The 27,512-nt window shown below is 59.8% G+C and overlaps 1 protein-coding gene across 7 annotated transcripts in view; it reads left to right on the top strand.

Moving 5' to 3' along the window:
- The window catches only part of ARVCF (armadillo repeat gene deleted in velocardiofacial syndrome), a 36,031-nt gene that overhangs the window by 4,161 nt on the left and 4,358 nt on the right, over positions 1-27,512 (top strand). For 4 of the 7 annotated variants that reach the window (XM_012655001.1, XM_012655003.1, XM_012655000.1 and 1 more), the window contains exons 1-7: positions 15,744-15,861; positions 20,764-20,922; positions 21,086-21,612; positions 22,596-23,095; positions 23,673-23,856; positions 24,575-24,692; positions 26,843-26,914. In XM_012655001.1, the coding sequence (XP_012510455.1) occupies positions 15,841-15,861; positions 20,764-20,922; positions 21,086-21,612; positions 22,596-23,095; positions 23,673-23,856; positions 24,575-24,692; positions 26,843-26,914 (1,581 nt within the window). In that variant the 5' untranslated portion in view covers positions 15,744-15,840. Of the gene's footprint in view, positions 1-13,400; positions 13,629-15,743; positions 15,862-20,763; positions 20,923-21,085; positions 21,613-22,595; positions 23,096-23,672; positions 23,857-24,574; positions 24,693-25,013; positions 25,186-25,867; positions 25,886-26,842; positions 26,915-27,512 lie in introns of those variants that run through there. The other 3 variants (XM_012654998.1, XM_012654999.1, XM_012655004.1) reach the window with 2 other exon arrangements.

Genomic DNA, 27,512 nt, shown 5'->3' on the forward strand with positions numbered 1-27,512 from the left:
CCTCCTTGGCTTCCCAGAGTGCTGGGATTACAGGTGTGAGCCACTGCGCCTGGCCTAGATGCCTTATATAAATGGAATCTCACATTATTTGTGTTTTTGTGCCACAGCACCTCACACTTAGCTAATGTCCTTAAGATTCAGCCATGCTGTGGCAGCATGTGTCAGAATTTCCTTCCTTTGTAAGGCTGAATAATATTCCATTTTTGTCTGTATCACATTTTGTTTATCCATTCCTCCACTGACGGACACTTAGGTTACTTTCCTTTTTTGGCTATTGTGAATAGTGCTGCTGTGAACATGGTTGTACAAATATCTCTTTGAGACCCTGATTTCAATTTTTGGATACATACCCAGAATTTTTGGATTGCTAGACTATCTGGTAATTTTTAATTTTTTGTGGAGCTGCCATACTGATTTCCATGATAGCTGCACCATAGTACATTCCCACCAATGGTGTACGAGGGGTTCCAATTTGTCTGTATCCTTGCCAACACTTTTTTTTTTTTAGAATAGCCATCCTAATGGGTGTAAGGTAATATTCCATTGTGGCTTTAATTTGCACTTCCCTAATGATTAGAAATGTTGACCATCTTTTCGTGTGCTTGTTGGCCATTTGTATATCTTTTTTGGGGAAATGTTTTTTCAACTCCTTTGCCCATTTTTAAGTTGGTTTTTTTTTGGGTTGTTGTTGAGTTTTAGGAGTTTTACATATTCTGTATATGAATCTTTTATCAGATATATGATTTGCAAATCTTTTCTCCCTTTCTGTGCATTGTCTTTTCACTCTATTCTACTGATTGTGTCCTTTGATGAATGTTTTTAATTTTGATGTAGTTCAGTTTATTTTTACTTCTATTGCCTGTGCTTTTTATTTTTTTATTTTCTTAGAGGTGGGGGTCCCACTCTGTCACCCAGGCTGAAGTGCAGTGGTGTCATCATAGCTCACTGCAGCCTCGTAAGGCTCAACTCCTGGGCTCAGGCGACTTTCCCACCTCAGCCTCCCAAGTAGCTGGGATTATAGGTGCACACCACCACACCTGGCTAAGTGTTACTCATGCTTTTCGTGTTTATGCAAGATATCATTGTCAAATCCAGTGTCATGAAGATTTTTCCCTTGTATTTTTTTCTGAGAGTTTTATCGTTTTAGGTATATGTTTAGGTCTTTGATCCACTTTGAATAAATTTTTGTATATGGTATAAGACAAACATCTGATGTCATTCTTTTGCATGCAGATATCCAGTTCCACCATCATTGGTTGAAAAGACTATCCTTTCCCTATTGAATGGTCTTGGTGCCCTTGTTGAAGGTCGTTTGATCATATACGTGAGAGTTTATTTCTAGGCTCTGTGTTCTATTCCTCTGGTCTATGTGTCTTTTTCCTGTGACCACACTGTTTTGATTATTGTAGCTTTGTAGTAAGTTTTGAAATCAGGAAATGTAAGTCCTCCAACATTTTTCTTTTTCAAGATTGTTTTAGCTCTTTGGGCCCCTTCAAGATCAATATGAATCTTATGATAGATTTTTCTATTTCTGCAAAAAACATCATTGGGATTTTGATGGGAATTGCACTTAATTTGTAGATAACTTTGGGTAATATTGTCATTGTAACAGTAGTAAATCTTCTAGTCCATGAACATGGGCTGTCTTTCCATTATTTAGGTCTTCTTTAATTATAACATTTTGTAGTTTTCGGTGTATAAATCTTACCCTTTTTTAGGCTTAGTGCTATGTATTTTTTTTTTTTTTTTTTTTTTAAGACAGAGTCTCACTGTGTTGCCCCAGCTAGAGCGCCATGGTGTCAGCCCAGCTCATAGCAACCTCAAACTCCTGGGCTCAAGCGATCCTCCTGCCTTAGCCTCCCGAGTAGCTGGGACTACAGGTGCCACCACATCCGGCTAATTTTTCTGTTTTTTTGTAGAGACGGGGTCTAGCTCAGGCTGGTCTTAAACTCCTGCCCTCAAGCAATCCTCCTGCCTCAGCCTCCCAGAGTGCTAGGATTACAGGTGTGAGCTACCATCCCCAACCCTTTTTTTTTTTTGTCTTTTTCTTGCCTAATTGCTCTGGATAAAGCTTTTAGTACTATGCTGAATGGAAGGGGTGAAAGTAGACGTATTGTTCTCAATCTTAGGAGAAAAGCTTTCAGTCTTTCACCATTGAGTATGATGTTAGCTGTGGGCTTTTCATATATGGCTTTCATCATGTTGAGAAAGTCAGCTTCTCTTCCTGGTTTGAGTGTTTTTATCATGAAAGGGTGTTGAATTCTGTCAAATGTTTTTTCTGCATCTGTTGACATGATTTTTTTTCCTCCTTAGTTCTGTTATTGTGGCATATTACGTTGATTTATTTTTGCATATCGAACCATCCTTGCATTCCAGCAGTAAATCTTGCTTGGTTAGGGTTTATAATCCTTTTTTGTGCTGCTGAATTCAGTTTACAAGTGTTTTGTTGAGGATTTTTGCTTCAGTATTCACAAGGGTTATTGGTCTTTAGTTTTGTTTTCTTGCAGTACCTTTGTCTTGCTCTGGTATTGGGGTAAGTTGAGCCTCATACGAAGAGTTGGGAAGTGTTCCCTTTTTCTAGTTTTTAGGAAAAGCTTGAGGAAGATTGGTGCTAATTCTTCTTTGAATGTTTGGTAGAATTCACCAGTGAAACCATTTGGTCCTGGGCTTTTCTTTGCTGTGAGGTTTTTGATTACCGATTCAATCTTCTTACTAGTTGTAGATCTGTTCAATTTTTTTCTATTACTTTATGATTCAGTCTTGGTAGGTTGTGTGTTTCTAGGAACTAACCATTTCATCTAGGTTATCTAATTTGTTGGTGCATAATTGCTCACAATATTCTGTTACAATCTTTTTATATTAAAATATTATATAAGGAAAAGGAATACTAAAACGTATGGGTTTTTGTTTTGTTTTGTTGTGTGGTCATTGTTTGGCTTGGTTGGACTTTTTTGTGCTTCTTCGATTCACATCTAATCTATTGGAGTCATCAGTCCCCAGATCCACGGATTTCCAGAGACAGTAAAATGCTCCCCACAGATAGTTGACAGAGGACAGCTACAGACAGCTGGAGCTGTCTTCATACATTCAGAACTGCAGGCCCTTGCTGGGAAAATCAATTCCACACATCGCAGCTGCCATTCCTTTGAGGGGCGTTGCCTTCGTGCCTGGTCTGCGGACTTCTTGGACTTCTCGCAAGCTCGTGGTGGTGACAGCCCCCAGGTTTGAATCCCCGCAGCACACGCACACGGTATCCTTCGGGTAACCCAGGCCTGTCAGACTCGTGAGTTTCTCTCCTCATTGGTTCTTAAAGCGACATTGCGTCTCTGGGTAGCCCAGGGCTCCAGGTGAGATGAGCTCACTGCCTCCAAGGGAAAGCCATCGACCATGTGAATGGCAGAACCATGGCTCTGAAAATCGAGAAACTTCACCATGAGGTTTCCTTAAGGAATTCACAGTGAGGTTAACTTTTTTAAAGATCTCAAGGAGCCAGAAGAGGTGTTTGTTTTTACAAAGCCGTCAGCTCTTGGCTGGGCGTGGTGGCTCACGCCTGTAATCCTAGCATTCTGGGAGGCCGAGGCGGGCGGATCGTTTGAGCTCAGGAGTTCGAGACCAGCCTGAGCAAGAGCGAGACCCCGGCTCTACCAAAAATAGAAAGAAATTATCTGCTCAACTAAAAATATATATAGAAAAAAAAAATTAGCCAGGCGTGGTGGCGCATGCCTGTAGTCCCAGCTACTCGGGAGGCTGAGACAGAAGGATCGCTTGAGCCCAGGAGTGTGAGGTTTCTGTGAGCTAGGCTGATGCCGCGGCACTCACTCTAGCCCGGGCAACAGAGTGAGACTCTGTCTCAAAAAAAAAAAACCAAAGCTGTCAGCTCTTCCTTATCATAAAGGAGCGTCTGAGCTACAGGAGAAGGCAGCCAGGCGGTGAGCAGCGGCGTGCTGGAGCTACCACTTGCAGAAGGACGGTGGCCCTGCAGGGGTTTGTCCACCTGGTGGAGGGAATGACCTGGACTTCAGTGCAGCCAGCAGGTCGGGGCTGGGCAGGCCTCCTGTCTGTACCCTAACGTGGACACAGCGCATTTGGGAAGCCAGAGGAGAGATTGTTCGATGGAACTAAATTGCAAAGTGCCAGAGATAGACAGGTCCACGGTTCCCTGAGCTGCTTTTCGGGACAGATAGCTCACGCCTAACTCAGATTCCAGCCCTGGCATCAGCAGCCCTGCTGGAGGCTTTCCCGTGGAGGGTCGTTTCCAACCATGCCCTGTTTTCTGTGGTTGGAGGAGCTTTGTCATTCTTCCTCTGGGAATTCCCATTATGTCAAGTTCGGCCCCTGGGCTCTGTCTGTCAGGGCTCCTGTCTGTCTTCTTTTCTCATCTTCCTCATTTTCTGCTGGGTTTGGAAGGACCATCTTGGATGTGTCTCCTCCCACCTCATATTCTGCGGGGTCTCCGCAGTGCCCTGACTTCTGTTTATTGCCTTTACCTGGTTTTCGTTTCAGTCTCCATGGGATCCTCATTGTTTGTGGCGGCTCCTTTTCATGACGGTCTGTTCCCAGTTCAGTTGAATACCGTCTTTGATCTCTGAGGGCACTTACCGGCTATTCCGTAGTGTCCATGCTAATAAATGTACTAACTGTGACTCGGTGAGAGGCAGCTTCCTGAGTCCTCCTGCACGGGAAGGCCACTGGGGTGCTGCGCGGCCTGCTCCTTCCTACAGGCGGCTCTGCGTAAGCTGGGGTCCATGGGCCCAGCCACTCCCACCGGTCTCAGAGGGACCTCGAATGGGGATCAGAAGCAGAGCTCCCTTGCAAACTGCAGCGTTAGGGACAGGCTCCAAGGTCTCAGCCCTGCCCAGTGTTCAGGACAGTAACAGGTTGGCCTAGGACGCTAACCATCCCCGGGACCCATGCTGGCTGAGCATGTAAGAGGCAGGACTGTGCTCTTTTGCTGAAGGGTGGTGGTGTCAGGCCTATGTCTCACGTGCTCCAGGCTGATCTGGCTCCCAGGCAGAGAGAGGTGGGGAGCAGCAAGGCCAGGTCCAGCTCTGGTTGTGGGAGGGAAGGGCTGTCCCTGGAGCCCTTGACACAGCCAGAGTTGGCCAGAGTCCACACAGGACTCTGGGACAAGGGCAGATGGGAGGGCATCTGGAGCCTCCCTGCCCACAACAGGTGTGTGGGGACAGAGTGGGCTCCAGTTCCCGGCTGGCTCAAGGGCGAGTTGCAAAGGCCCCGCCTGTGACGCGCTAGGCTGGGAGAAGGGCGCGGTGAGGCGCACCTTCCCCTTGGGTCTTGGGACTTCTAGGCGGACAGGACGTCGTGGTAGGCGGGAACTCTGCTCTTGCTGGGGCTCACCTCTCAGTGCTGTGTCCTGGCTTCTGTCCCTTCCAATGCATGGATGATGGCTGGGAAAGTGAAGCCATTTCCCTGTCCAGGAGGTTGGAGGAGGCCTCCATGGAGGCTGGGTTTGCACCCGTCTCATTGTCTCCCTGCTGCCTGTCATTCCCTCCCCAGCCTGGGCCCCTCTCTCCCAGAGCCTCACTGTCTGGCCCCCTCGGCCTCTCAGGCCTAACAGAGTCCCACCCAGACCCTCACATGTGGGGTCCGGGCTCCTTCCTTCCAGCTGCCTGGCCACACCCCTGCAGCCGGTAGGCTGGCCTTTCACCTGCGCTCGCATCCACGCTATCCTGGACCAGGTGGCCCATCTACCGCAGCAGTGTCCCCGTTGGCCACCCTGCCTCTGCCATGGCCGCTGGAGGGTTCCCACCTCCAACCCGCACCCGCAGGCGTCAGCAGAACACGAGAATGCCGAGAGACAAGAGACAGGAGGGGTGAGGCAGGGATGTCTGGGGGGGTTGTAGGAGGTGCTTGCTGACTCGGCATTGCCATGTCAGGGGTGGCCCCTGGCCCCACGCCCTGGTACCTGTGTGGATTTGCCCACAAAAGGATGGATCTCTCCCGGGGCCAGCACCTCCTCATGCTGCTACAGAGGCTGGTGTCCCCCCCACCCCAGGGGCTTAGTTAGCAAAGCTGCTGTGGGTCAGACCAAGGTCGCTTGGGGAGGGCTTCCTGGGCCGGGCGCCCAGCAGGCAGGGGTACTGCCAAGTGCCTGGTCAGCAGCAGTCGGGGTGGGCAGGGACCCTCAGGCCAAGGCAGGGTGGGACTCCAGGGCTGGGGCTGCTGGAATGTGGCCTGGTGCTCTGCCTCCCTGCTGTGGGACTGGAACATGGATGCAGCTGTGCTGGGAGGCGTCTGCACCAGGTCCCTGTCAGCATGCCTGGACCCATGTTGTCCTCAGGGTCCGTTTCCCCAGCCCTGGAACAAGCTAGTCTGTAGTGAGGTTCCCTGTTGTCCAGGCCTGTCCTGGGCATGTGGCTGCAGCAAGGCTGCCCCAGCCTGCTCAGCTGGGCAGGCAGGGGGTCACCTGCTGCAGGAGGCCAGAGGAGCAAGGGGACAGTAAGCCAGGGGTGGGGGGCGGGTACAGATGCTGGGGCCAGTCCCCTCGCCAGACCTCCTGCCATCTACCCACAGCCCTGCCTGCCCGCCCACTGAGGGCTGTCTGCCCCAGTTCCTGCTGGGCACTGTCCCTGTAGGCGTCCCGGGTGTTTCCCATCAGGCCAGAGTCCCCTGCTGCCAACATTGTTTTCCACTTCTCTACGCAGAGCACGTTCCTTGTCAGAATGACGGGAGAACGTGGGAAGTCCCCCAGCCCTTGCCGAGAGCCACTCCTGGGACCCTTCCGTAGGCAGCTGGAGTGGGCAGTGCTGGGTCCCGGCCCCAAACCACCATCCTCTCCTGCGCTGGCGTCCTTGTCTCTGCAACCAGGAGGGGGCTGGGCTGGGGGCCCTCCCTCACCCCCAGAGGTTCTTTGGCCACAGGCTCCCAGGGGCTGCACTCCCACCACTCCTCAAAGGGGCTTTGTGTCACCACAAAGAATCTCTGTCCTTCTGGATAAGCCTGGGTGTTGCCATGGTGATGCAGGGGCTGGGAAGAGGGGGTCCACCCCACCGTCTGCAGGGGAAAGGACATTCCAGGCTAGGGCACCGTGTGCACAGGCCAGTGGCCAGCGTAGCTACTGCTGCGCCTGCCCAGCTGTGGCCCCTCGGCCTTGCTGGACAGCTGATCCTGAGGCCCTTGGTAGGGCTGTTGGGGCGTTGGTAGGGGCAGGGCACCCATGCCTTGGGCCTGTCCACCTCTGGTCCTAGCCTGGCCAGGAGCCTCAGACCCTCCTCAGGAATGCTCTGGTCCCTGCCCACCCACAGTGAGGGCTGGGAGCTGGGCTCCAGGCCTGGGACCCGGCAGACCACACCTCCATTGCTCCTGTTCTCCCCGAGGCAGTGGGTCAGCCATATAGGTGCCTTGCAGGCTGGTGCTTGTCTGGGGGGTGATGGAGGCATCGGTCTGGCCACCACCACCCACACCCTCCCCTCCGTGGGCCCCCCATGCTTACATGTGTCATGCTCCTGCTTGGGGGTGCAGTGGCTGGGCTGAGCCTGCAAGGGAGAGGATGCTGCCCTCGCAGCCCCCATGGCCCTCCCTGCCTGGAGCTTCCCAGCCCCTGGGGGTGCCTCAGAGAAGGTGGGTCCTCACCACCTGCACCCCCACCCTCGGAGCCTGCAGGTGTCACTTCCAGCCACCGCCGAGGGCATTGACAGGGTGCCCTCAATCCCAGCCCAGGGCCCCAGGGACTCCTGTCCACCCTATCTCCAGTGTCCTCACAGAGGGTTTCGAAGGGTGCCACAGCTGGCGTGGGGGAATAGGAGTCTGACCTGTTTCATAGGGAATCTCAGGCCCAGATCCTTTCGGGGGCTCCAGCAGCAGTTCTCTGTGGCTCCGGCCTCCCACAGGCAGGGACAGCTGCTGGGGCACTCACCTGCTTGCCTGCCCACCCACCACATCCCACCTGCAGTCACCAGGCTTCTCGTCCTCTGAGGTTCCTGAGTGCGGGGCCTGAGCTGGCCCAGACCACAGGCTGCCCAGCTCCCAGCGCCCGGAGCCTTGACCTGACCCTGGCCTGTTGCGTCAGGCCCCCACAGTCCCAGGTCCCCGGGGGCTGACCAGTGCTGCCTCGGTCCTGGCTGCCCTTGGCCCAGGCACCCCATTAGTGCAAGGGCCAGAGCCCCATGGGAAGACGCACCCCCAGAGTGTTCTCCTTGCACATGGGAGTTGGGTGCCATGGGTGACTGTGTGGATATGCTGGGGGGCAGGAGGTGATCACTGAGCGGCCATCTCTGCCCCACCCCCCACCGTGGTGTCTCGTCTACTGGGGGAAATCTAATTTCCAGGCTGAATCTGATTACGGCTCTCCTGGCTGCCTGAAGATCTCACTGCCTCCCCTGGTTGGCGGGCGGGTGGGCACAGCCCTGGCCCCAGCTGGCTTCATTCCCTGGCCTCCAGGCGTGCTTGCTTGCCCGCCGGGTGGGGCAGGTGTCAGCTTTTTCCCTTTCTTACCCAAGTTCTGATCACACCAGTGGCACACGCTCCTCCCAGTACTAGGCCCCCCGCCGCCGCCCCCCCCCCCCTGGGACCTCCAGGTGCGGGTCCTTCCAGTCATTTTCCTGCAGGTGCGCAAGCGTGCGCACCAGCCCTTCCACGCCTCCCGCATCTCCTGGTTATGTCTTTTCACCTACTTCCAGCTGGGGTTCTGGTTTTCTCTTAGTGACTTATAGGAGCACCCTGTAGGTTGAGCACGTCACTTTATTGTTGGACGTTACGAATGTTTGATCCCAACATGCTGATTGTCTTTTGGTTCTCTTTGTGGTTTCTTCTTCTGTTATGGAAAATCCCAAACACACGAAACTAAAGAGACTCATGTGATGGGCTCCATGCACCCTGCACCAGCCTCCACTGTGTTGAAGTCACAGTCCAGAGGTGACGCTGGCGCCCGTCATTCTATCAAAACGCTCACTGCATGGGTTGCTGCAAATGCGCTCGTTCAAAAACATGACCGTCTTATGTGGCACTTCCTTTTGGATGTGGAGGAATGTTTTGTGCTCAGAGTCATGCTAGCACCTTTTTCCTTGGTGGTTCCTTCCACTGTTAAAGGCTGAGAACAGCCGTTCCCAGCCCAGGCACTGTAAGCTGGCCACTGCCTGTGAGTGACTGTGGCCTGGCACAGGTACCCGTGGACGCCACCCTGTGTGAGCCCCAGGACCCTATGCCGGCCCTATCCCTGGCCTCGGCATGGTGTCCAGCCCTGTGGGCTTGGCCAGAAGCCGTCCCTGAGGCTTTGGGCAGCATCTGAACACAGCAGGGCGACAGGGCGAAGGCCTGGCCCTCCAGGGTAGGGAGCAAGCTCTGTGTGCTGGCAGCTCCCACACTGTCCCCGCAGGCCAAGAGTGGGCTGTGACACCATGGGCCTGGATTCAACTCCTGCGGGACCACTTCCTGGCATGCTTGCCCTTCTGAATGGGTGGAGTGTGGGGTGGGCAGCAGGAGGAGATTTTATGGGCACCAGTTGCCCTGTCCCTTCGGGGGCAGGGGCAGCCTGGCCGTGCTCTGCTGGGTGGAGCAGGGCCCCTCCCCCGCAGGCCTGACCCTTAGGAAATTCCTCTAATTCCTGAACCCAGATTGGACTCAGGCCCCATAATTTGATTTTCCAGAGCAGGGCTCTGGCTGGACTCCTCGTGAGGAGGAATGTCTGGGTCAGCAAGATGACGTCAAATGTCAGTTTGATTTCGGGGGAAACATTCAGCTTCCACCGCAGGCTCCTCCAGTTGTGCCTTCACTTTCCCAACAGAACAAGTGTTGATCACAGTTGGCCCCCAGGGCCAGGGTGCCAGGGCTTCCTCCTCCAAGTGCCCACCCAGCCCCACAGCCCACTCTGTTCCCCCTCATCCACTCCTGCATCCGCCCAGCTCTGGCCTTCTGCCCACCACCCCCTGCTATCCCCACCCACCCTCAGCCACCTGTCTGTCTACCCTCCAGCCGCCCCCGTCCTCTCACCCTCCAGTAACCCCGATCCTCCAGCCTCCAGCTGCCCCCATCCTCTCATAACCCCTGGCTCACCCTTCTGTCCACACTCATGCTTCACTCACCTCTGACCCTTTCTGTGCAGCCTCCATTCTCCTCCCTTCATCCTTCCATCCTCTCGCCTGTTAACCACAGACCACCATCCCCTCACCATCTCCCACCTACCCTTCCATCCATCTACCATCTGCCCATCCATCTCCCATCCCCCATCTACCTTCCATCCAGCCACCCGTCTGTCTATCCATCCCCCATCCCCCTACCTACCTTTCCATCCATCTACCATCTGTTGTCCATCCACCTACCCATCCGTCTCTCCATCTCCACCCCTATGGTGGCTTACTCTCCCCCTGGAGGCCTCTGTGCCTCTTGCTTCTCTGCCCTCACCCCCATTGCCAGCGGGGTGTGGAAACCCTGGGAGAGGCTCTGGGCTGACACCGCCTGCAGTGGGTGAGTGGCCACTGTCCACTGTTGCTGGGTCTGGGTTATCATTTTGTTTTGCAGTTTATTTTTCCAGGGTTTAATCCTAGGCTCAACCTTCCTAACCCCTCTCCAGGCTGCTGCTATTTTTTGGCCTTCACATGAGGTGTCCCATGGACCTCGCGTCTGATCACTCTTGAGGTGTGCAGTGTCGTGTCTGTCTTATTGCTGAGTCAGCTCCTGGGGCAGGCGTTTTGTAAGCAGCAGCCTCCTTGAGTCAGTGTGATACTGGTTGCCAACTCTGAGTAGGGTCGTGGGGGGTCCCCCTGGCAGACAGGTGAGTCCAGAGAGGAGAGCCAGGGCCCGCCTAGGCCTCACAGCGGGGCACTTTTCTGTGTGCCCCAAGGCTATGCTAGGCCTTGGCAGAAGCATGTTCTGTGCCCCCCACCCCCCAGGATAGACAGCTGGGAAAAATGTCTTTGAAGTCCCATGGTGGATCTTAAAAATTCATGAACATTTTGCCTTCCATGACACCACGTATTTGTGTTAGTATTGAGTTACCATCTGCAAAGCTGTTGTGCGGTTCTGGCCTGGGTTACCTGCATCAACACATGCTCCTGTGCCGGGGCTGCTGTGTCGGGAAGTGGGCTAGGGCTTTCCCTGCTCTGCCCAGATGTCACCTTGGGGTGCTCTCCAGGCCATTGAGGCTGAGCTGCAGTCTGCAGGGCTCAGGGCATCTTCCTGCTGGGGCAGACGCGGCTCTTCCGTGAGTGGCTGCTGGGATCTGCCCTCGAGCTAGCCAGTGTTTCAGGATGTCACCTGGGAGACACACAATTATTTTGTCCCAGCTGAGCCGAATCAGGCAGTGGAAAGGTCAGTGTAGGGTGGGCCTGGCCACCTTCTCAATGTGGCCTCAGAATTCCAGGCTCCCAGCCAGCCCCCAGCTAGAGCCAGTGGGTCCCCTTCAGGATGGCCTTCCCTGGACCCCAGAGCTGGGGCGTGCTGGAGGGGCTCAGGGCAGGGAAGCTGTCCCCAGGCCTGGTCCTGCTGGATGCGGGGTGGGGTGGGGTGGGGGGACAGTGCAGGTGAAGCCAGAGGTCAGGCAGGAACCCATGTCTCTGCACAGGGAGGGAGGTAAGCCACCTCATGTCCACACGGCCACCAGCTGCCCTGTGGTCCTGATCATTGCCACCCAGGGAAAGTGTCTCATTCCCTTCTGGCCCTCAGTTCTGAGGTTCAGCTGAGACAGACAGATGCTGCATACTGGACTCGGCTGAGGGCTCTGGTGAGCTGGTTCCTGCCACCCCGGGAGGGAGGACAGCCCCGCCTTGCCCACCAGCAGGTCCAATCCATACACGCACAAGGCCGAGTGTCTACACCGGGGCTGGGGCCCGTGGGTGGGCAGCAATGGGTGTGTACAAGGAGGGCTGTGTGACCGTGGTGTGACCATGGTCCTACAGTTTGTCTCTTTACGCCCTGGTAGCCAGAGGACCCAGTATGCACTCCTCATGCCCGGAGCGCCTCCCCTGCCCTTGGGGGTTTGGTTCGTTCTTCCCGCTGTGGCTGACTTAACAGCTCCTCTGCCCCACCAGCTTCCCTGCAAGGTCATGTTGGCAGTTTAATTTGTGTGACAAGGTGCAGGGAAAGCAGAGAGCAGCTTTGGGGCATATGCTGGCCTCTTGCCCTCGCTGGGCCTCAGTTTCCCTAGTTGTCACAGTGGGGCCGGGCTCCATGGTGCCCCTTCATGACTCTGAGGTGCACCCATGCCCCCAGACTGAGTCTGTGACCCTGCCAGCGCTGGCATGGCTCAGCCCAGCCTGGCTTCTCCTCTCCAGGGCTCTGTCTTGGCAGCTGCCTCCTTCTGGGCCAGTGGACAGCACTGCTGGCCCCTTGTGTTGGTGCAGGGGCGAGGGGTCCATGCAGTTGGCCTTGGTGGACTGGAGGGGACTGGCCTGGAGGAGGCCCTGAGCAGCGCCAGGCACTGGACCATGCTCACTGAGCTCCAGGCAGTGTGGCCGTGTGGCCCACATCCCGCCTGCTGCTGGGAGCCTAGGTCTGAGCTCTGCATACTTGTCCTGCTGCTTTTTGCCCATGAAAAATAAACAGGCTGCACAGCCAGGGAACAAGCAGGAGGGAAAGCGGTGGCTTGTCACTGCAGCTGCCAATCCCCCGCCTGGCCCACCTGCTCCCCTGGGGCTTGGGGGCCTCCCGGGGCAGTGCTGGGCCAGGGCCCAGCCAGCCTGACCTTGCCCCAGCGCTGGGCCCCAGATGCTCGGGCCCTGCCCTCCTCTGCTGGATCAGGCATCACACACCAGCCTCTTCCAGGCTTGAGGTCTCTAACTTCATGCAGCCCCAGCCAGAACCTCAGCCATGCTTGTCCTCGGTGTCCTCCCACCCCATGGAGCAGACCCTGCCCTCGCTCCTGTCCAGTGCTGCCGGGAGCCCGGAGACTGTGGTCACCTCGACCCTGCCTGGATGTCCCAGGCACCTGGCAGCAGTGGAGCTGCCTCTCATTCCCTGCTTGCTGCCCACACTGGCCCTGCCACATGGATGGGCTGTGTGGCCACGCACAGTCCCCTACCCTTTCTGGGCCCTGGCATCCACTTCTGTGAGATGGGGCTGGGGGTCCCCGTGAGATTGGGATGATCTGGCACAAGCTATGGGTGGCAGAGGGCTAGAGCAGCAGTGAGCACTCATCACACTAGCTCTTCCTGCCCTTCCCAGGGTGCTCTGAGATGCCCAGTGCTGTGGTTCTCCTGGGCCTGGCAGGAGGTGGAGGAGCCAGGTCAGAGCCCCAGGACCCACAGGGAGTGAGCTGGCAGCTTCCGGCCAGCCTCAGATTAATGGCTTTTAATTTAGAACTTAATCAGTGCGGCTTCCCTCCAGAGAGCTGGATGCTGTGGTCTGGGAGTAAGTTGTCTGATCTGTGCATGGGGTGGGCAGGGGGCCTGCGATGGGCTTGCCCGGCCGCTGCCCTGCCCTGCCTTGAGCTTGCTCTGCTTTGCCCACAGCTGGCAGGCGCCCTGGTCATGGAGGACTGCAACATGCACTCGGCTGCCAGCATCCTGGCTTCGGTGAAGGAGCAGGAAGCCCGCTTTGAGCGGCTGACACGAGCACTGGAGCAGGAGCGGCGCCATGTTGCCCTGCAGCTGGAGCGTGCCCAGCAGCCTGGTGTGGGCAGTGGTGGCGTGGGCAGTGGGCAGCCCCTGCCGATGGCCTGGCAACAGCTGGTCCTGCAGGTAACAGCCTAGTGACTTGGGGTGGAGGTGCAAACAGCCAGGTGGGGAAGCAATCAAGGGGTCCTGGTAGACCACAAGCCAGCATGCATTGGCTTATTGCAAGACCTACTGGGGCTTCTGGGGAAGAAAGGAAAATGGAATCCCAAGGGGGCTTGATGGTTCCTCCGTCCAGTCATGAGATACATGTATAATGCACAGGCCAGCATGGGTACACAGTCAAAGCCAAATTAATGTCTTCAGAGGACCCCAGACCTATTGGGGAGCCCTCTTTCCAAGCTCCTGGTACTGAGATGCCTCCAGTGGGCCTGGGTGCTGTGGTCACCCCCACAGCTACCAGACTCCAGGCATTGCCAAGGGTGAAGTTTTCACCCCCAAATTGAGGGGAGAAGCAGAACAGCCCAGTTGGACCGCATCAGGACAGTGGCAGCCAGTGACCCCGAGGCTGCCCCTCAGGCACTGGAGTGCTCAGTTCCCAGGCCGGAACCGGCTCTGTTTTCCAGCCCACCAACAGGCAGTGTGGGAGGACAACAGCACCCTGGCTGGCACCCTAGCGGAAAGATTTTCCCACAGCCTGGAGCTGCCCGGACCTCAAGGATGAGGACTGCCAGACCTTGGCCACTGCCCGTCCCCCGCTTCCCCTCCACCCTTGGTTTTATGTATTCCTAGGGCTGCAACTGAACTGTCCAGGCTGGCAGGGATGCTGGGGGGCGGGGCCATGGCGTTGGGTTGGCCAGGCCCAGCCGCCTCATGCCGGACCTGCTTCCCAGATTGATCTCAGCTGGAAGTGCCTGGTGGCCTACCTGTGAGCCACAGGCGCAGAGCCAGGGCTGGGGTGGGTGAGCCAGGGCAGGGGTGCTGCTGCTGTGCCCACTGGGCTGCCAGCTGGAGCAGGGCTGACCCCGATCCGGGGGGAGGGGCACCAGCAAGGGACTTGCCTCAGGCTCAGGCATGGTGGGTACGTGGCCAGGCAGTAGCAGCTGGTGAAATTGAGAAGACAGAACCAGCTTAAGCATAAGATCCGAGCCGCCTTCCCTCGGGGAAGTGTTCCGGTCCTCCTCCGCACTGCCCTGTGCAGCTCCACACAGGGCTGCCCTGGATGGAAAATGCACAAGGCCAGTGGTCAGGGCAATTCACCCCTGTGCAGGTGGGGAAACAGAGGCTCAGGGGCACACAGTGGGCACCCAGAGTCTCTGGCATGCTGGCCTGTGTACATGGCACATCGTGGAAGCAGCCTGTGGCCCCAGGAGAGGCTGTTTCTGAGTGGGGTCTGGGGAGAAGTGGGTAGGGGGCGCCTTCTCTTGCCATACCTGCTGAGCCTTCCTAGCCTGGTCCCAGCTCTTTTCATCTCAGAAACTGTTGCCTAGTTCATGATGCTGGAGCCATTGGTTTGAGTCTACAAGGTATGACCCAAGAAGGTGGCCCCAGCCCTGCCCCTTCCCCTTCCATTGCCCCCCAACAGAGCCAGACACCCCAGCTCCTGGCCGCACATTCATTCCAGGCTGGGGGCGGAGTGGGGGGCACCCTGGGTTTCTGTGCCTCCATGGGGAGAACTCAAGATACAAAGCGAATCTCCAGCGGGGTGGTTTGCCAGGTCCCCATTGAGCTGTGTGGGGACAGTTCCTTGGAGCCTTGTTCTGGGTGGGGGCTGGGCAGGGTCCGAGGTGGGACCTTGCAGCACCGACATTGCCATCACACCTGTCTGGTTGTGCTCCTTTTCACAGTAGGGTTAAACTGAGTCGCAGCCAGGACGAGAGCGTTTTGTGCTGGTGAGGGTGGCCTTGCTCTGTGTCAGTCACTACACTGGCCCCTGCCCTGCAGGAACTCAGTTTCCCCAACTCTACATGCGAAGGAGCGTGTGTGCACATTTACCAGGCCCAAAGTGAGGCCTCGGAAGGAGGACTTGGCTAAGGTCACTCTTGGGAAAATGCCACCCCCGCCGCCAGGAGGGATGAGGCGCCCAGAGCCAGGGCGGGGGGCTGGGGGGAGCCCCTGGCACCGCCCCGCCGCAGAGCCCCGCCCACACCGTGGGGCGGGACCCGGCGCCCGGCCCGCCCGTCTGGGCGCGGCCCGGGCAGATTGGCTGCTGGGCGCGACCGCGCCAGGGCCGCCCCGCGGGGAGCGAGTCCGCCGAGCCGAACCCGAGCGGCCGAGGCGCCGGAGCTGAGCCCGGTCCCGCCGCCGGCCCGCGTCCCGCACCCCGAGCCCCGGCCTAATGCCGGCCGAACTCAGACAGGTTGGAGGGAACTTGGCTGGTGGGGGGGTGCTGGCCCGAGCCGGGCAGCTAGGGGCAGGACGCCGGCCGGCCCCGGGGGACCCGCTTTTGTTCTTCAGAGCCGCTGGCCCGAGGCGGCTATTGTCTGCCTCCCGCCCGGCTGTGGCAGGCCACAGCCGGGTGGGGTGGCGGGGTGAGGCGCTGCCCCCAGGGTGCAAAAGGCGGCAGGGTGCACCGGCGCGCAGGGCGGGGCCGCTGGGTCTCCGGAGACGTCCTGGGGGCTGGGCGTGAGTCTTCCCCAGCAGAGCGACCCTGCGTGTGGAGCGGGCAGGGACCCGGGTGGGCGCATCCCCGCCAGCACTCCGCACAGGTGGGGGGGTCGGGGCAGGCCTTCCCGAACAGTTCTCTCTGTGCAGGAGCGAGGCTGAGTCTGCAGAGGGAAGCCCGCTAGGCCTCCTGCTCCCTGGGGGCTTCCTCGACGCCCCTGTGTGGACTGCGGGGACTCGAAGGAGCTTCCAGAGCTTTAATGGAAGCCCTCTCTGCGCATGTGAGGGGAGGGATGGAGGCTGGCCCTACCCACGTGTAGAAGATGCAGAAGGGGGTTTCCAAAGAAAACCCAGGTCCTCTGCCTCCCCAAACCAAGGGGGACGAGAAGGCAAGGGGCAGCCTGCACTCTGCTCAGAGGGGGGCCGGATTCGATAACAGGGAAACTGAGGTGGAGCAAAGGGGGAGACCACCCCAGACCCCCTGTGGTGGGAGGCAGGTCTCCTACACACCTGTCTATTTGGGCAGGCAGGTTCCTGCCTGTTTTATAGTTCTGGTGTGACCCCCAAGGGCCTGGCCACTGCCCCAGAGATGGAGGAGCCGGTTGGGGGGAGTCATAATCACAGTGTGGTGGATGATCCAAGGGCTGGGCTTGGGGCAGCCCAGGTGAGTGACAGCCTTGCTCTCCTCCCCCACCCCAGCTTGCTCCCCAGCGTGGCCTTTTGGCCACTCTGCCCAGGGCCATGGCCTGGCAGGTGCGCTGCTGCTGTGCAGAGGTGAGCTCCTGGTCCTGAGAGCTCGGCAGAGCCCATGGGCACCAAGGGAGAGGGCGTTTCGTGGTGGCCAAGGCTCACTGCCTGGCGGGAGATGCCAGCCTGACTTGTCCCGGACTCTACCCGGTAGGGCCATGCTGGGGGGTGTGGAACTGTCACTGCCTCACCCCTGCATTCATCCAGTGGCCGTCTCATGCCCCCAGGAGCCTGGCCCAGGATGTGGGAGCCAGGTGTGCAGTCTCACTTTAGCCTCTCCCATGTATGCCAGCAGGGCCTTGGGCGGAGTGGGGTGCCCACCCTTGCAGTGTGTTCTTCAGGACACAGACCATGGGTGCTTGTCTGTGAAGTCCAGGTAGTGTGGGTAGATGGGCGTCTCCAGACCCCAGCTTCACCTTCACCCCCAAATTAGGGCTTGGCTTGTTTCCACTGCCTCTTCCTCCGCCATCCCCGCACCCACCTGGACGCTGTCACGGGCCCCTCTGCGTTGGTCTGCATCTTGAGTTTCTGCTCCCCGTATACCTGTATGTGGATATTCCCCAGTGCTCCCCAGCACGTCCCACCGTCCCAGCACCCTGTGTCCTTCCCATCTCCCTGCGAGGAGGCTGAACCGCAGGTGCGTGATGGGGCACAGAGCCCTCACGCTGTGCTCAGCCCTGTGCCTCTGGGGACCCTATTGAGAACAGTGCTGGGTGCGTGGGTCCACCTCTCTGGTCATTCCAGCCCCTCTCACAAGCCCAAGGGACCTCATGGGAAGCCCCAGGCCTGGGCAGCAGCCCCTGTCGGGGCCTGGCCTGAGGCATCACAGATGGGAGAGCCACGGGAGGGCTTTGGGCTGCAGAGATGAGTGATGGGAGGCTGGGCGTGGTCCCTGCAAGAGGGGCAAGGATGGGGCCCAGGCTGGGGAGGGGGTGACGAGAGAACATTGGCAGGACACAGCATGTTGGGTTGGGCTAGGGATGGAGTGTCCAGGATGGTGCCTGTGTCCGGGGTTCAGAGGGGAGTAGCCCAGAGTCGGATCTGGGGTAGAAGCTGTGTGTGGCTGCAGGTCCAGGGGCCCCTGAGAGTGGACCAGCCTGGGCAGGTACACAAGAGTCATGGTGCCATGGAATAGGGCACTGGGGCCAGGCAGGGATCCAGGTACCCTGACCAGCCCCTCTGTTGAAGACCCACCATCCCATAGCCCGAGCCACATGATGGCCTTGGGCCTCTCACTACCCTAGGCCTCAGTTTCCCCATCTGCCAACAGCTCTAAGACCCCGAGAGTGGACACCTGGGCGGGAGACTGAGGGAGTTGGTGGCCCCTGTCCATGTGTGTTGAGAGTGTGTGAGGCCTTGCGTGGATGAAGGTCTGGACAGGTGGGTGGGAGACACGAGACCACGTGTGCTTACCAGTGCCTTCGGGAGCAGCAGGTGCTGTGTGTCTGACAGCAGCCAGGAGAGCACGCAGGTCGCTGGGCCTGGGCCTGAGAGCCTGGCTGGGCGCTCGCACACATGTGCACATGCACGCATTCCTGTCTGGGAAGTCAGGTGCACATGTGTGTCCAGATCCCTGTCCGAGTGTACGCGTGTGTGCCCGGGCTGTGTAACGGGGACCGGGCTTTCCTGTGATCACTGGCTGACTCACGCTCCTGTCCGGGTGAAGTCATCGTTTGTTTTTAGCTCCCTGAGGTCATTTGCCAGCAGAGACTCTTGGGGCCTTGGGATCCTGCTGCCAGCCTTGCTGGGGGGCCCTGGCTCTCCCGGACCACCAGGCTCTTGCACGGTCAGACCCTCACCACACCGGGATAGGAGGGGTAAGCTGGGTCACAGAGTGGCAGCAAGGTCCCCAGATATCTTTTGCCTTCTTTGCGCCTTACCCCCACCACCTAGCTAGGGAGGAGGGGGCTCTCCTCTGAGTGTTTAATGTACGCAAATATATGTAAATCTGAGGGGCTGCATCCCACTGGCAGTGTCCTGGGCAATATCCCCTCGGTCTTGCTCCTCTTCCAACTCCCGCCCCACCACTGAATGGCTGGGGCCTGGCCCCGCGCTTGAGCCCCAGGGCCCTGCAGAGAGAGCTTGGGGCCTGACATGTAATTCGTCCCCCGTAGGGGCCACGTAGGATGGGGCAGCCAGGCCCCAGCAGTGATAGGCTGACCTGTGCTGCCTCCTGTTCCAGAGCAGTCTTGGCTTCTCAGGGCCCTTGGAGAAGAGCCCAGCCTGCCCTGCCTGGCAGCCTGCCACTGTCCTCACTCTGGGCCTCAGTCTATTTCTCTTTCCCAGGCAACAGGGTCCCCTCTCCCTGGCCAAGGCCCCAGCAAGATCCACCACCCACATCCCAGGACAGGGGCTAAGTGACGCTCAGAGGCTCCCTGGCCAGACTGTCTTCCCTGCGGTGCCTGAGACACCCCTTCTAGCATTGTGACATTCTGGGTGAATCCTTTCAGCTGAGTCAGGCCTCAGTTTCCCCATCTATAAAATTATCTATCATCTTCTGAGGTCCTGCTTCGGCAGGGGACGGGAGGTGTGTTTTGTGGCCTCTTCTTTCCTATGTCAGCAGAGCCTGAGGGCTGCACCTGTCCTAGCTCCTCCCTGGACCCCTGCACTGCACGCATCAGGGGTCAAGCATTCCTCCGGGATAGGACCCCGACCTTCGCGGGCAGGTCCTGAGGGCAGCCCTGGCCACCTTGCCTTGCTCAACTCCCAGGCCCAGGATGGGTAGAGTCCCTCTCTGGAGCCAGGTGGAGCTCGGAGTAGGTGCAGGCCCCAGGGGGCCCAGGTAAGAGACCTACTCTGCAAGGCCTGGGGCCCGAGCCACAGAGCGGGGCCTGTCCTCCTGCTGACCCGGCTCAGGCTGCCTGGGAATGCGTCCCCCTGACCTGCCCCCACAGCTGGGGTTTCAGCCTCTGTCCTAGCTGGGTGCTGATCCTAGACGCTGGTGCAGCGTGGCCCTGGCGCCTGGACCGGTGTGGTCAGAGGCCCAGGGGCAGACTGAGGGTCTCTGGTCCCCACACCACTCAGCATAGAAGGGGTCGGGCCTGGCTCTGATGTGGGCCAGTGTGCCCTCTTTGTGCCTCAGTTTCCCCACTGTCAAGTCTGGCCTGTAGGCATGTGGGCCTCCGAAGGGCCTGTGCTCAGAGCAGTCTCGTTTAGAATTGCACTGTGGCCATCTCTTGCAGGATGGTGGCAAGAGTGGCCCTGGGCCCGAATCCACCGTATTTCTAAAGTCCAGTGCGACACCCAGGGTCTCAGTCAGTGCGGGGCCTGAGGGAGGGCCAGGCCCTGCCCACTTGATACCTGAGAATGCCTAGGGAGGAGGGAGTGAGGATAGTTTGATGCTCTGGGTGCACAGGGCGTTCTGGGAGTAGATATTTCTGCCTTTTGAGGGCGTCTGGCTGGCCTTGGTGGCAGGAGTCTGTGCGTGGCCACAGGAGTCAGCGAGCGGTGCTAAAAACGCCCCTCCCCAAGGCTTCTGCACTTGGGGCTTCTGGGATGGGGCAGGGAGGAGACCTCCGACACCATAGGGCCCTGTCGGGTGGCAGGTGACTTCGGGGGGGTGTCCTGCAGGTCCACCTGGAGCCTCCTTGGGCCTGGGGGAGCAGGTGGCAGCCAGGCCTCACAGGTCAGGAGGCCCCCCGAAAACTGCATCCCCTGCGACCTGTGGCCTTACCTGCTAACTCAGCCCGATGAGGCATGGGGTGGGGTCACAGGTCAGGGTTAGCGCCTCGGTGTTCAGAAGGCAAGGACACGTCACTGTCCTCCCTGGCTCAGGCGGGGACAGGCCCTGGGGTGAGTGGGCCTGGGAGCGGGGCCGGGAGGAGGCACACGATGAGGCCTGCATGGGGCCCTGCGTACCAGGCATGTATGGGCAGTGGGTCCTGTCTGCCAACAATGCCCCTTGCCCCAGGAACAGAGCCCAGGCAGCCAGGCCTCGCTGGCCGCGATGCCAGAGGCACCCGAGGTGCTGGAAGAGACAGTGACAGTGGAGGAGGACCCCGGCACACCCACCTCTCACGTGTCCATTGTCACATCCGAGGATGGCACGACCCGGCGCACCGAGACCAAGGTATGGCTGGGCCCAGGCAATGTGAGAGTGGCCAGACGGCCGCTACGGTTCCGTCTGCAGAGTGGGCACATAAGCAGCCACCTAGAGGCCTGTCTGGCCCCACCACAGCAGTTTGCAGGACTCTCGGGCTGCCCAGCCGACCTGCCCCCTCCCTGTCCACCAGGTTACCAAGACGGTCAAGACGGTGACTACGCGGACGGTACGCCAGGTGCCCCTTGGCCCAGATGGACTCCCCCTGCTGGATGGTGGCCCCCCGCTAGGCCCTTTTGCTGATGGCCCCCTGGACCGGCACTTCCTGCTGCGTGGTGGCGGCCCAGCAGCCACACTCTCCCGAGCCTACCTCAGCAGCGGGGGTGGCTTTCCTGATGGCCCTGATCCCCGGGACGGCCCCAGCTACGGCAGCCTGTCTCGAGGGCTGGTTGTGCGGCCCCCACGCACCGGCCCCCTTGGCCCGGGCCCTGCTGATGGCTGCTTCACACTGCCGGGCCGCCGTGAGTCCTTCCCCGTGGGCCCTGAGCCCGGGCCACCGGGTGGCCGCTCCCTGCCTGAGCGCTTCCAGGCAGAGCCATATGGCTTGGAGGACGACACTCGCAGCCTGGCCGCCGATGATGAGGGTGGCCCGGAGCTGGAGCCTGATTATGGCACAGCCACACGGAGGAGGCCTGAGTGTGGGCGGGGCCTTCGCACCAGGTGAGCACCCTGTCCCCATGGCTGCCTCCTCCTGGAAAGTCTGCCTTCCGGCCCCCAGCTGCAGGATAGCCCACAGGTAGTCGAGCTGCAGGGGTCTAGCTAGTCAGGTACACTTCAGTTTGAATTGGCCCAGCTCTGGTCCAGGAGAACAGCCAGGGCAGGCCCCGAGACAGTAGAAGTTAGGCTGGCGCCCTCCCTTGGGCCTAGGGCATGGGAGAAGCTGGTGACAGCGCCTGACACCTGCTGCCTTTGCTTCAGCCAGATGGCTGTGAAGACCTGAGCACGAGAGGCCCCGGACCCTCCCCGGACATCAGTTTCCTCCATGCATGGTAGCCCCTGGCCTTTCCATCACAGCCCCTGGTTCTGTCCCCTCTGCCCTCAGTTTCTGTATCTGTAGAGTGGGAATGTGACCACAGCCTGGGTCTGGATTCCATGGTGTGACCCTGGGCTCCCGCAGCAGTCCCTCCCCTGGGAAGTGAGTTTGATGACCACAGCCCACAGAGTGGCTGAGAGCCAAGGATGTCCTGTGCCCTGAGGGGTGGCGACCTGAATGCCCCTCTCGGATGGTCCCAGAGCCGCCCACTCCCCCACATCCTGACACCAGCTGGAGATGGGCCTTGTGGGAAGATGGGGTGGTTTTATGGAAGGGAGGTGCCCCTCCCCAGTTGTAGACGGACGCTCTGCAGAACATGTTTGGCTCGGGGTGGGGGACACTGACAGGAGTTAGTGAGCTCCCTGTCCTGGGGGGATGTGAGCCCTGGCGGCTGTCAGCTGGGCTTTGGCTCTGTCGATGGCTCTGAGTCCATTCTTGCTGGGCGGGGGTGTTACTCTCGGTGCTCCCTCCCTTGGGGCCGAAGTGCAGATGTTTGCAGCCCGGCCCTGCTGGGTGAGTTCACAGTCCCCTGGAGAGGCTGTGGTGGGCAGCTCAGAGGCAGGCTGGCAGCTGCTGTGAGGATGTCCACGCACCCCACTTGCATGCACAGGGCCCATGAGGACGTGGCAGATGACGGTGGCGAGCTGCTGGACGAGCGGCCTGCATTTCCAGCAGTGACAGCGCCCCTGGCCCAGCCGGAACGGGGCAGTCTGGGCAGCCTGGACCGGCTGGCCCGTCGCTCGCCCTCAGTGGACAGCACCCGCAAGGAGCCGCGCTGGCGGGACCCTGAGCTTCCCGAGGTGCTGGCCATGCTGCGGCACCCCGTGGACCCCGTGAAGGCCAACGCAGCTGCTTACCTGCAGCACCTGTGCTTTGAGAACGAGGGTGTCAAGCGGCGCGTGCGCCAGCTGCGGGGGCTGCCACTGCTTGTGGCACTGCTGGACCACCCTCGGGCTGAGGTGCGGCGCCGGGCCTGCGGGGCGCTGCGCAATCTCTCCTACGGCCGTGACACCGACAACAAGGCCGCCATCCGGGACTGCGGTGGCGTGCCTGCCCTGGTGCGCCTGCTGCGGTCTGCCCGGGACAGTGAGGTCCGTGAACTCGTCACTGGTGAGTGGGCCCAGCTGTGCTGGCCACCCCTGCAAACAGAGGGGCGCAAGGCTGAGCCAGGGAGGCACCAGGCCACTCAGGGCTCGTGGCCAGGGAAACACCAGGTTGTCGGGTGACCTTGCTCTGGGACACCTTGCCTGGCAGGCAGGTGTCAGGCCCAGGCATTAGGGCAGGTCCCCAGTCCCTCTGCCCTCAGGCAGGCCCCTCCGCATGGCCTCACATCCCCACAGCAGCTGCCCTGGGCCATGCACCTTGTGGGACCTGAGGGACAGGCTGAGCTACCTGACTGTCTCCCCGTGGCCTCACCTACCCATGTAGCAAGGAATGGGGGAAGGGACAGCCCTGCCGTGCCCCTCCTCTGGGGCTCCCTCCCAGCTGGGAGCTGTGGCCGGGTGCTGTCCACACATCTCACCCAGGCCAGGACAGCCCCAGAGTCTCCCCTGGCTTTTTTCACTTCCTGCCGTTCTGTGTGAGCTGGGGCACGAGGGAGGGTGGGGTGGGTCCTGGGCACAGCCACCTGGGTAGGGAGGGAGGAGGGATGCCTGTGGTCAGCATGGTTGGCCGATCGTGTCCACAGGCACACTCTGGAACCTGTCGTCCTATGAGCCCCTGAAGATGGTCATCATTGACCATGGCCTGCAGACACTGACCCATGAGGTCATCGTGCCCCACTCAGGCTGGGAGCTCGAGCCCAACGAGGACTCCAAGCCACGGGATGCTGAGTGGACAACCGTTTTCAAGAACACATCAGGTTGCCTGAGGTGCGGGCAGCTCCTGCCCAGGCTGCTCCCATGGGGTGACTGGGTGCTTGACCACTTGCACCTGCCGTCCTATCCTTCTGGTCCCAGGTGGCGGGGAGGGCTGCAAGCCGCCCAGATCTTGGGCTTCAGAGCCATGGCACGAGTCTCTGGATGTGGAGCAAAGCCTAGCGGGGCTGTACTCACCCCCTAGGTCTCCCCGCTCTGCGGTGCCTCAGCCCTACCCAGTGCCCAGCCCCCTTACCCCTCACCGTGACAGCTGGGGGAAGCTGGGACCCTCATGTCTATCTGCCTTGAGGCCTCATCCCACCTCCCTGTGATCCCTGCCCCTGAGAACCCTGCAGAGACCTCTTAGGCAGAGCCCTGGTCCCACAGCCTGCCTGTCGCTCAGGATATACCCCTGCGGCCCTGTGGGGTCCTGACCTCGGGGCACAGGAGGGCCCAGAGCCATTGCTGGCATGGGGGTGGGGGACACAGAATTGCCTCTTGGGGCCCATCTCTGTCCCTTTCCAGTCCAGCTGGGAGCCAGGGAGCCGCCTTTTCCTCAGGGTGCTGCCAGGCTTGGGTCTACCTCCTGGGACCGGGGGGTAGTTAGGCCCTGGCCCCCTGTTCCCTGTGCCCCAGGGTGGCAGTGGGGACCATTCAGAGGTGAAAACAAGCAGTCGAGGCTAGGGGTTTCCATGGGGGCCCGGGGTCACCAGGCCTGCTCTTGGCCACCCAGGAATGTGAGCTCAGATGGTGCCGAGGCCCGGCGGCGACTCCGGGAGTGCGAAGGGCTGGTGGACGCGCTCCTGCATGCCCTGCAGTCGGCTGTGAGCAGGAAGGACACAGACAACAAGGTGGGCCAGGCAGGGTGGGGCAGTCCCACAGCCTCCCACCAAGGGTGGGGGAGAGGGCAGTGCAGGAACAGGCCCTTGAGCAACACAGTCGGGGGTGGGCGCTGGACATGGCCTACCTCACAGTGGCCACACTGTGAAGTAGGCGTGGTCCTCCACAGCGAGGTTTGGGCCTGTGTGGCCCTCGCTGAGGGCCCCATCCCACGCTTCTGGGACCATCGTGCATGTCAGCTGAGGGCCTGCTGTGTGCCTAGGGCTATTGAGGGGGTGGCAGCAGTCCCCATACCCAGTGGCCCTGCCCCAGCCGCTGGCCTCTCCCTACAGTCAGTGGAGAACTGCGTGTGCATCATGCGGAACCTGTCCTACCATGTGCACAAGGAGGTGCCTGGGGCCGACAGGTACCAGGAGGCCGAGCCCGGGCCCCTGGGCAATGCCACGGGCCCCCAGCGCAGGAGGCGGGATGACGCCAGCTGCTTCGGTGGCAAGAAGGCCAAAGGTGGGTGGGTGAGGCTGGGGTACCACTCTAGATCTCTGCCCCAGCTGAAGGCTCTCTGAACCCATGGCAGGCAGCAGACGGGGGCCAGAAGACACCTGGTCAGTCCCCGACCGGCAGGTGGGGGAGCAGAGAGCAGAGGATGGTGCGCTACCCCCGGTCACAGCTGATGAGCCAGGGCATGGGACTCAGGCCCTACCTCCCCCGTCTACACAGTGGGCCCCCCAGGAAGACACAGGGGAAACCACGAGGTGGTCCCACCTGTGCCCAGCCCAGCCTCTCCACTCTGGGGAAGGGCTCTGAAAGCGCCACCAATGATACCACTTGCTGGCCACTCACAGAGAGCAGCTGTAGACCCTGACCAGCCTGTGTGGCATCCCCCATCCTCCTGGGCAGTTGCCCTACACAGCCTCCCCCATACCTGCAGGGTGTAGGTTCCCGGGACCCACATCCCAGGTGGCTGCAGTGTGCCTATGCGCTGTTTTTACCTGCCCCACTGACCCCCAGCCTTTCCTCCCTGTCTCACTGGGGGCATTCAGCCCCCAGAAGTAATTGGGGTGAGGTTCCACGTGCTGCCTGCTCAGTCCAGGGTGTGCAGTGGGAAGCCAAGGCCTTGCGGGAGGGTGTGGGGGTGCTGCCCACTCAGGCTCCTCTCCTCTCTCCTGTGCTTCCTCCTGCTGCCCAGAGGAGTGGTTCCATCCAGGTGAGTCCCTGCTTGTCCTGCAGTCCAGGCCTGGCAGGTACAGTGGGCTCCTGGGAAGGGGCAAGCACCTTCCAGCCTCGGGGCTCTGCACCAGCCCTAGTCTCAGCTCCTGGCTGCCATCTCCATGACAGTGGCAGCAATGTGTGCCCTGGCTGCCCCTAACCTCAGACTTGCAGAGGGTGGGTGGGGCCCAGGGTGTTTGTCCCTTTGGGTACCAGGGAGAAGAGTCTGCCCTTCTGATGGAATGGGGTGGTGTGTGGCTTGGGGAGACAGCACAAAGGTCCCATGAGGGTGGGCAGGGTGAGGGCCCCAGATCATCTGAGCTCAGCTCTGCTGCCTTCCAGAGGAGAGAAGCTTCCTCATCTGACATGGGGAGGATGGCTGGAGACAGCCAGCTCGCTGTCTCGGAGGTGTGCACGCTTGGGCCCCACCAGTGTTACCTGGGGCTGCTATGGGGTTTCAGCCTGGGTATGGGGGTTTCTCCTGCCTGGTAGAGCCTGGGACAGTGTCCTGACCCTAAACTGGGGGAGTTTTCCCCTTGGGAAAGCTCTTGGCCCAACCCTGCGTCTTGTGTGACCCAGGCAAGTCCTGTCCCTGTCAGCTCTCAGCTTCTCTGTGTGTACCTACCTGCCACCCCACCTGGGCTCCTGGCTGTCTCAGCTGCACACTTAGCGGCCACCAGAGAGCAACTGGGTGGGTCTGTGTACAGCTCTCAGCCCCTGGTGAGAGATGAGTCCCCGGGGATTGGGGCAGGGCTGGGATGTCCCCAGGCCCCCCACTACCACCACTGCCCTCTGGGCCAACCCATCTGCTCACTCTGAGAGCGGGCCTCTACTCCCAGACTGGACACAGGGTGTTCTTTGGGGCCTAGTCAGGAGAGGGCTATGTCCAACCTTCCTGACACACTCCTGCCCCCAATGGGGTCTACCTGACCTCCTGCCCTGCCTTACCTTCCAGGGAAGAAGGATGGTGAGCTGGACCAGAACTTTGACACGCTGGACCTCCCTAAGAGAACCGAGGCTGCCAAGGGTGAGTGGGTTGAGGCAGACCCTGCACCCTTGGGGAAGCCTGGGCCTAGGACTGTCCCCATGGTGAAGCTTTGGGCCATCAGGCAGAGATCAAATGGGGAAACTGAGGCCCACAAGTATGGGGTTCCCCAGAGGATGGTCCAGTCCCAGGGTACCTGCTGGAGTGTTCAGAATCAAGGTCATTTCAGGCAAGGTGGGTGGGGAGGCAGAGAGGCCAGGCGCTTGCACAGCCACACAGCAGATGCAGGTGGGCAGGGTTGGGGGAGCCCCCCTGCGAAGGCAGGGCCTCCGGTGCCAGCCGCAGAGCTGGGGTTCATGTGAGGGGGCTGGGAGCTGGGCAGGCATGGTCAGACCCAGGTTCAGGGGCTGGGCCAGAGGGACTCAGCCTGCCCAGCTTGTCCTTCCTGTCCCCGGGTCTGTGGGCTCCTGTGGTGTTGGCCCTCGGAACCAGCTTGAGGGAGAGAGGTCTGCCCTGGTGGGGCCCGGCCAGCCCTGTAAGTGGGAAGAGCCAGCCGGCAGGACCCCAAGTGGGGTGGAGGGGAAGGGCCCTCTGCGGGAGTCTGAGGACAAGCGTTACATACAGGCAGAGCAGCGGGCCT

Source organism: Propithecus coquereli, unplaced genomic scaffold (assembly GCF_000956105.1).
Source record: "Propithecus coquereli isolate 6110/MARCELLA unplaced genomic scaffold, Pcoq_1.0 Scaffold456, whole genome shotgun sequence".
Taxonomy (NCBI): domain Eukaryota; kingdom Metazoa; phylum Chordata; class Mammalia; order Primates; family Indriidae; genus Propithecus; species Propithecus coquereli.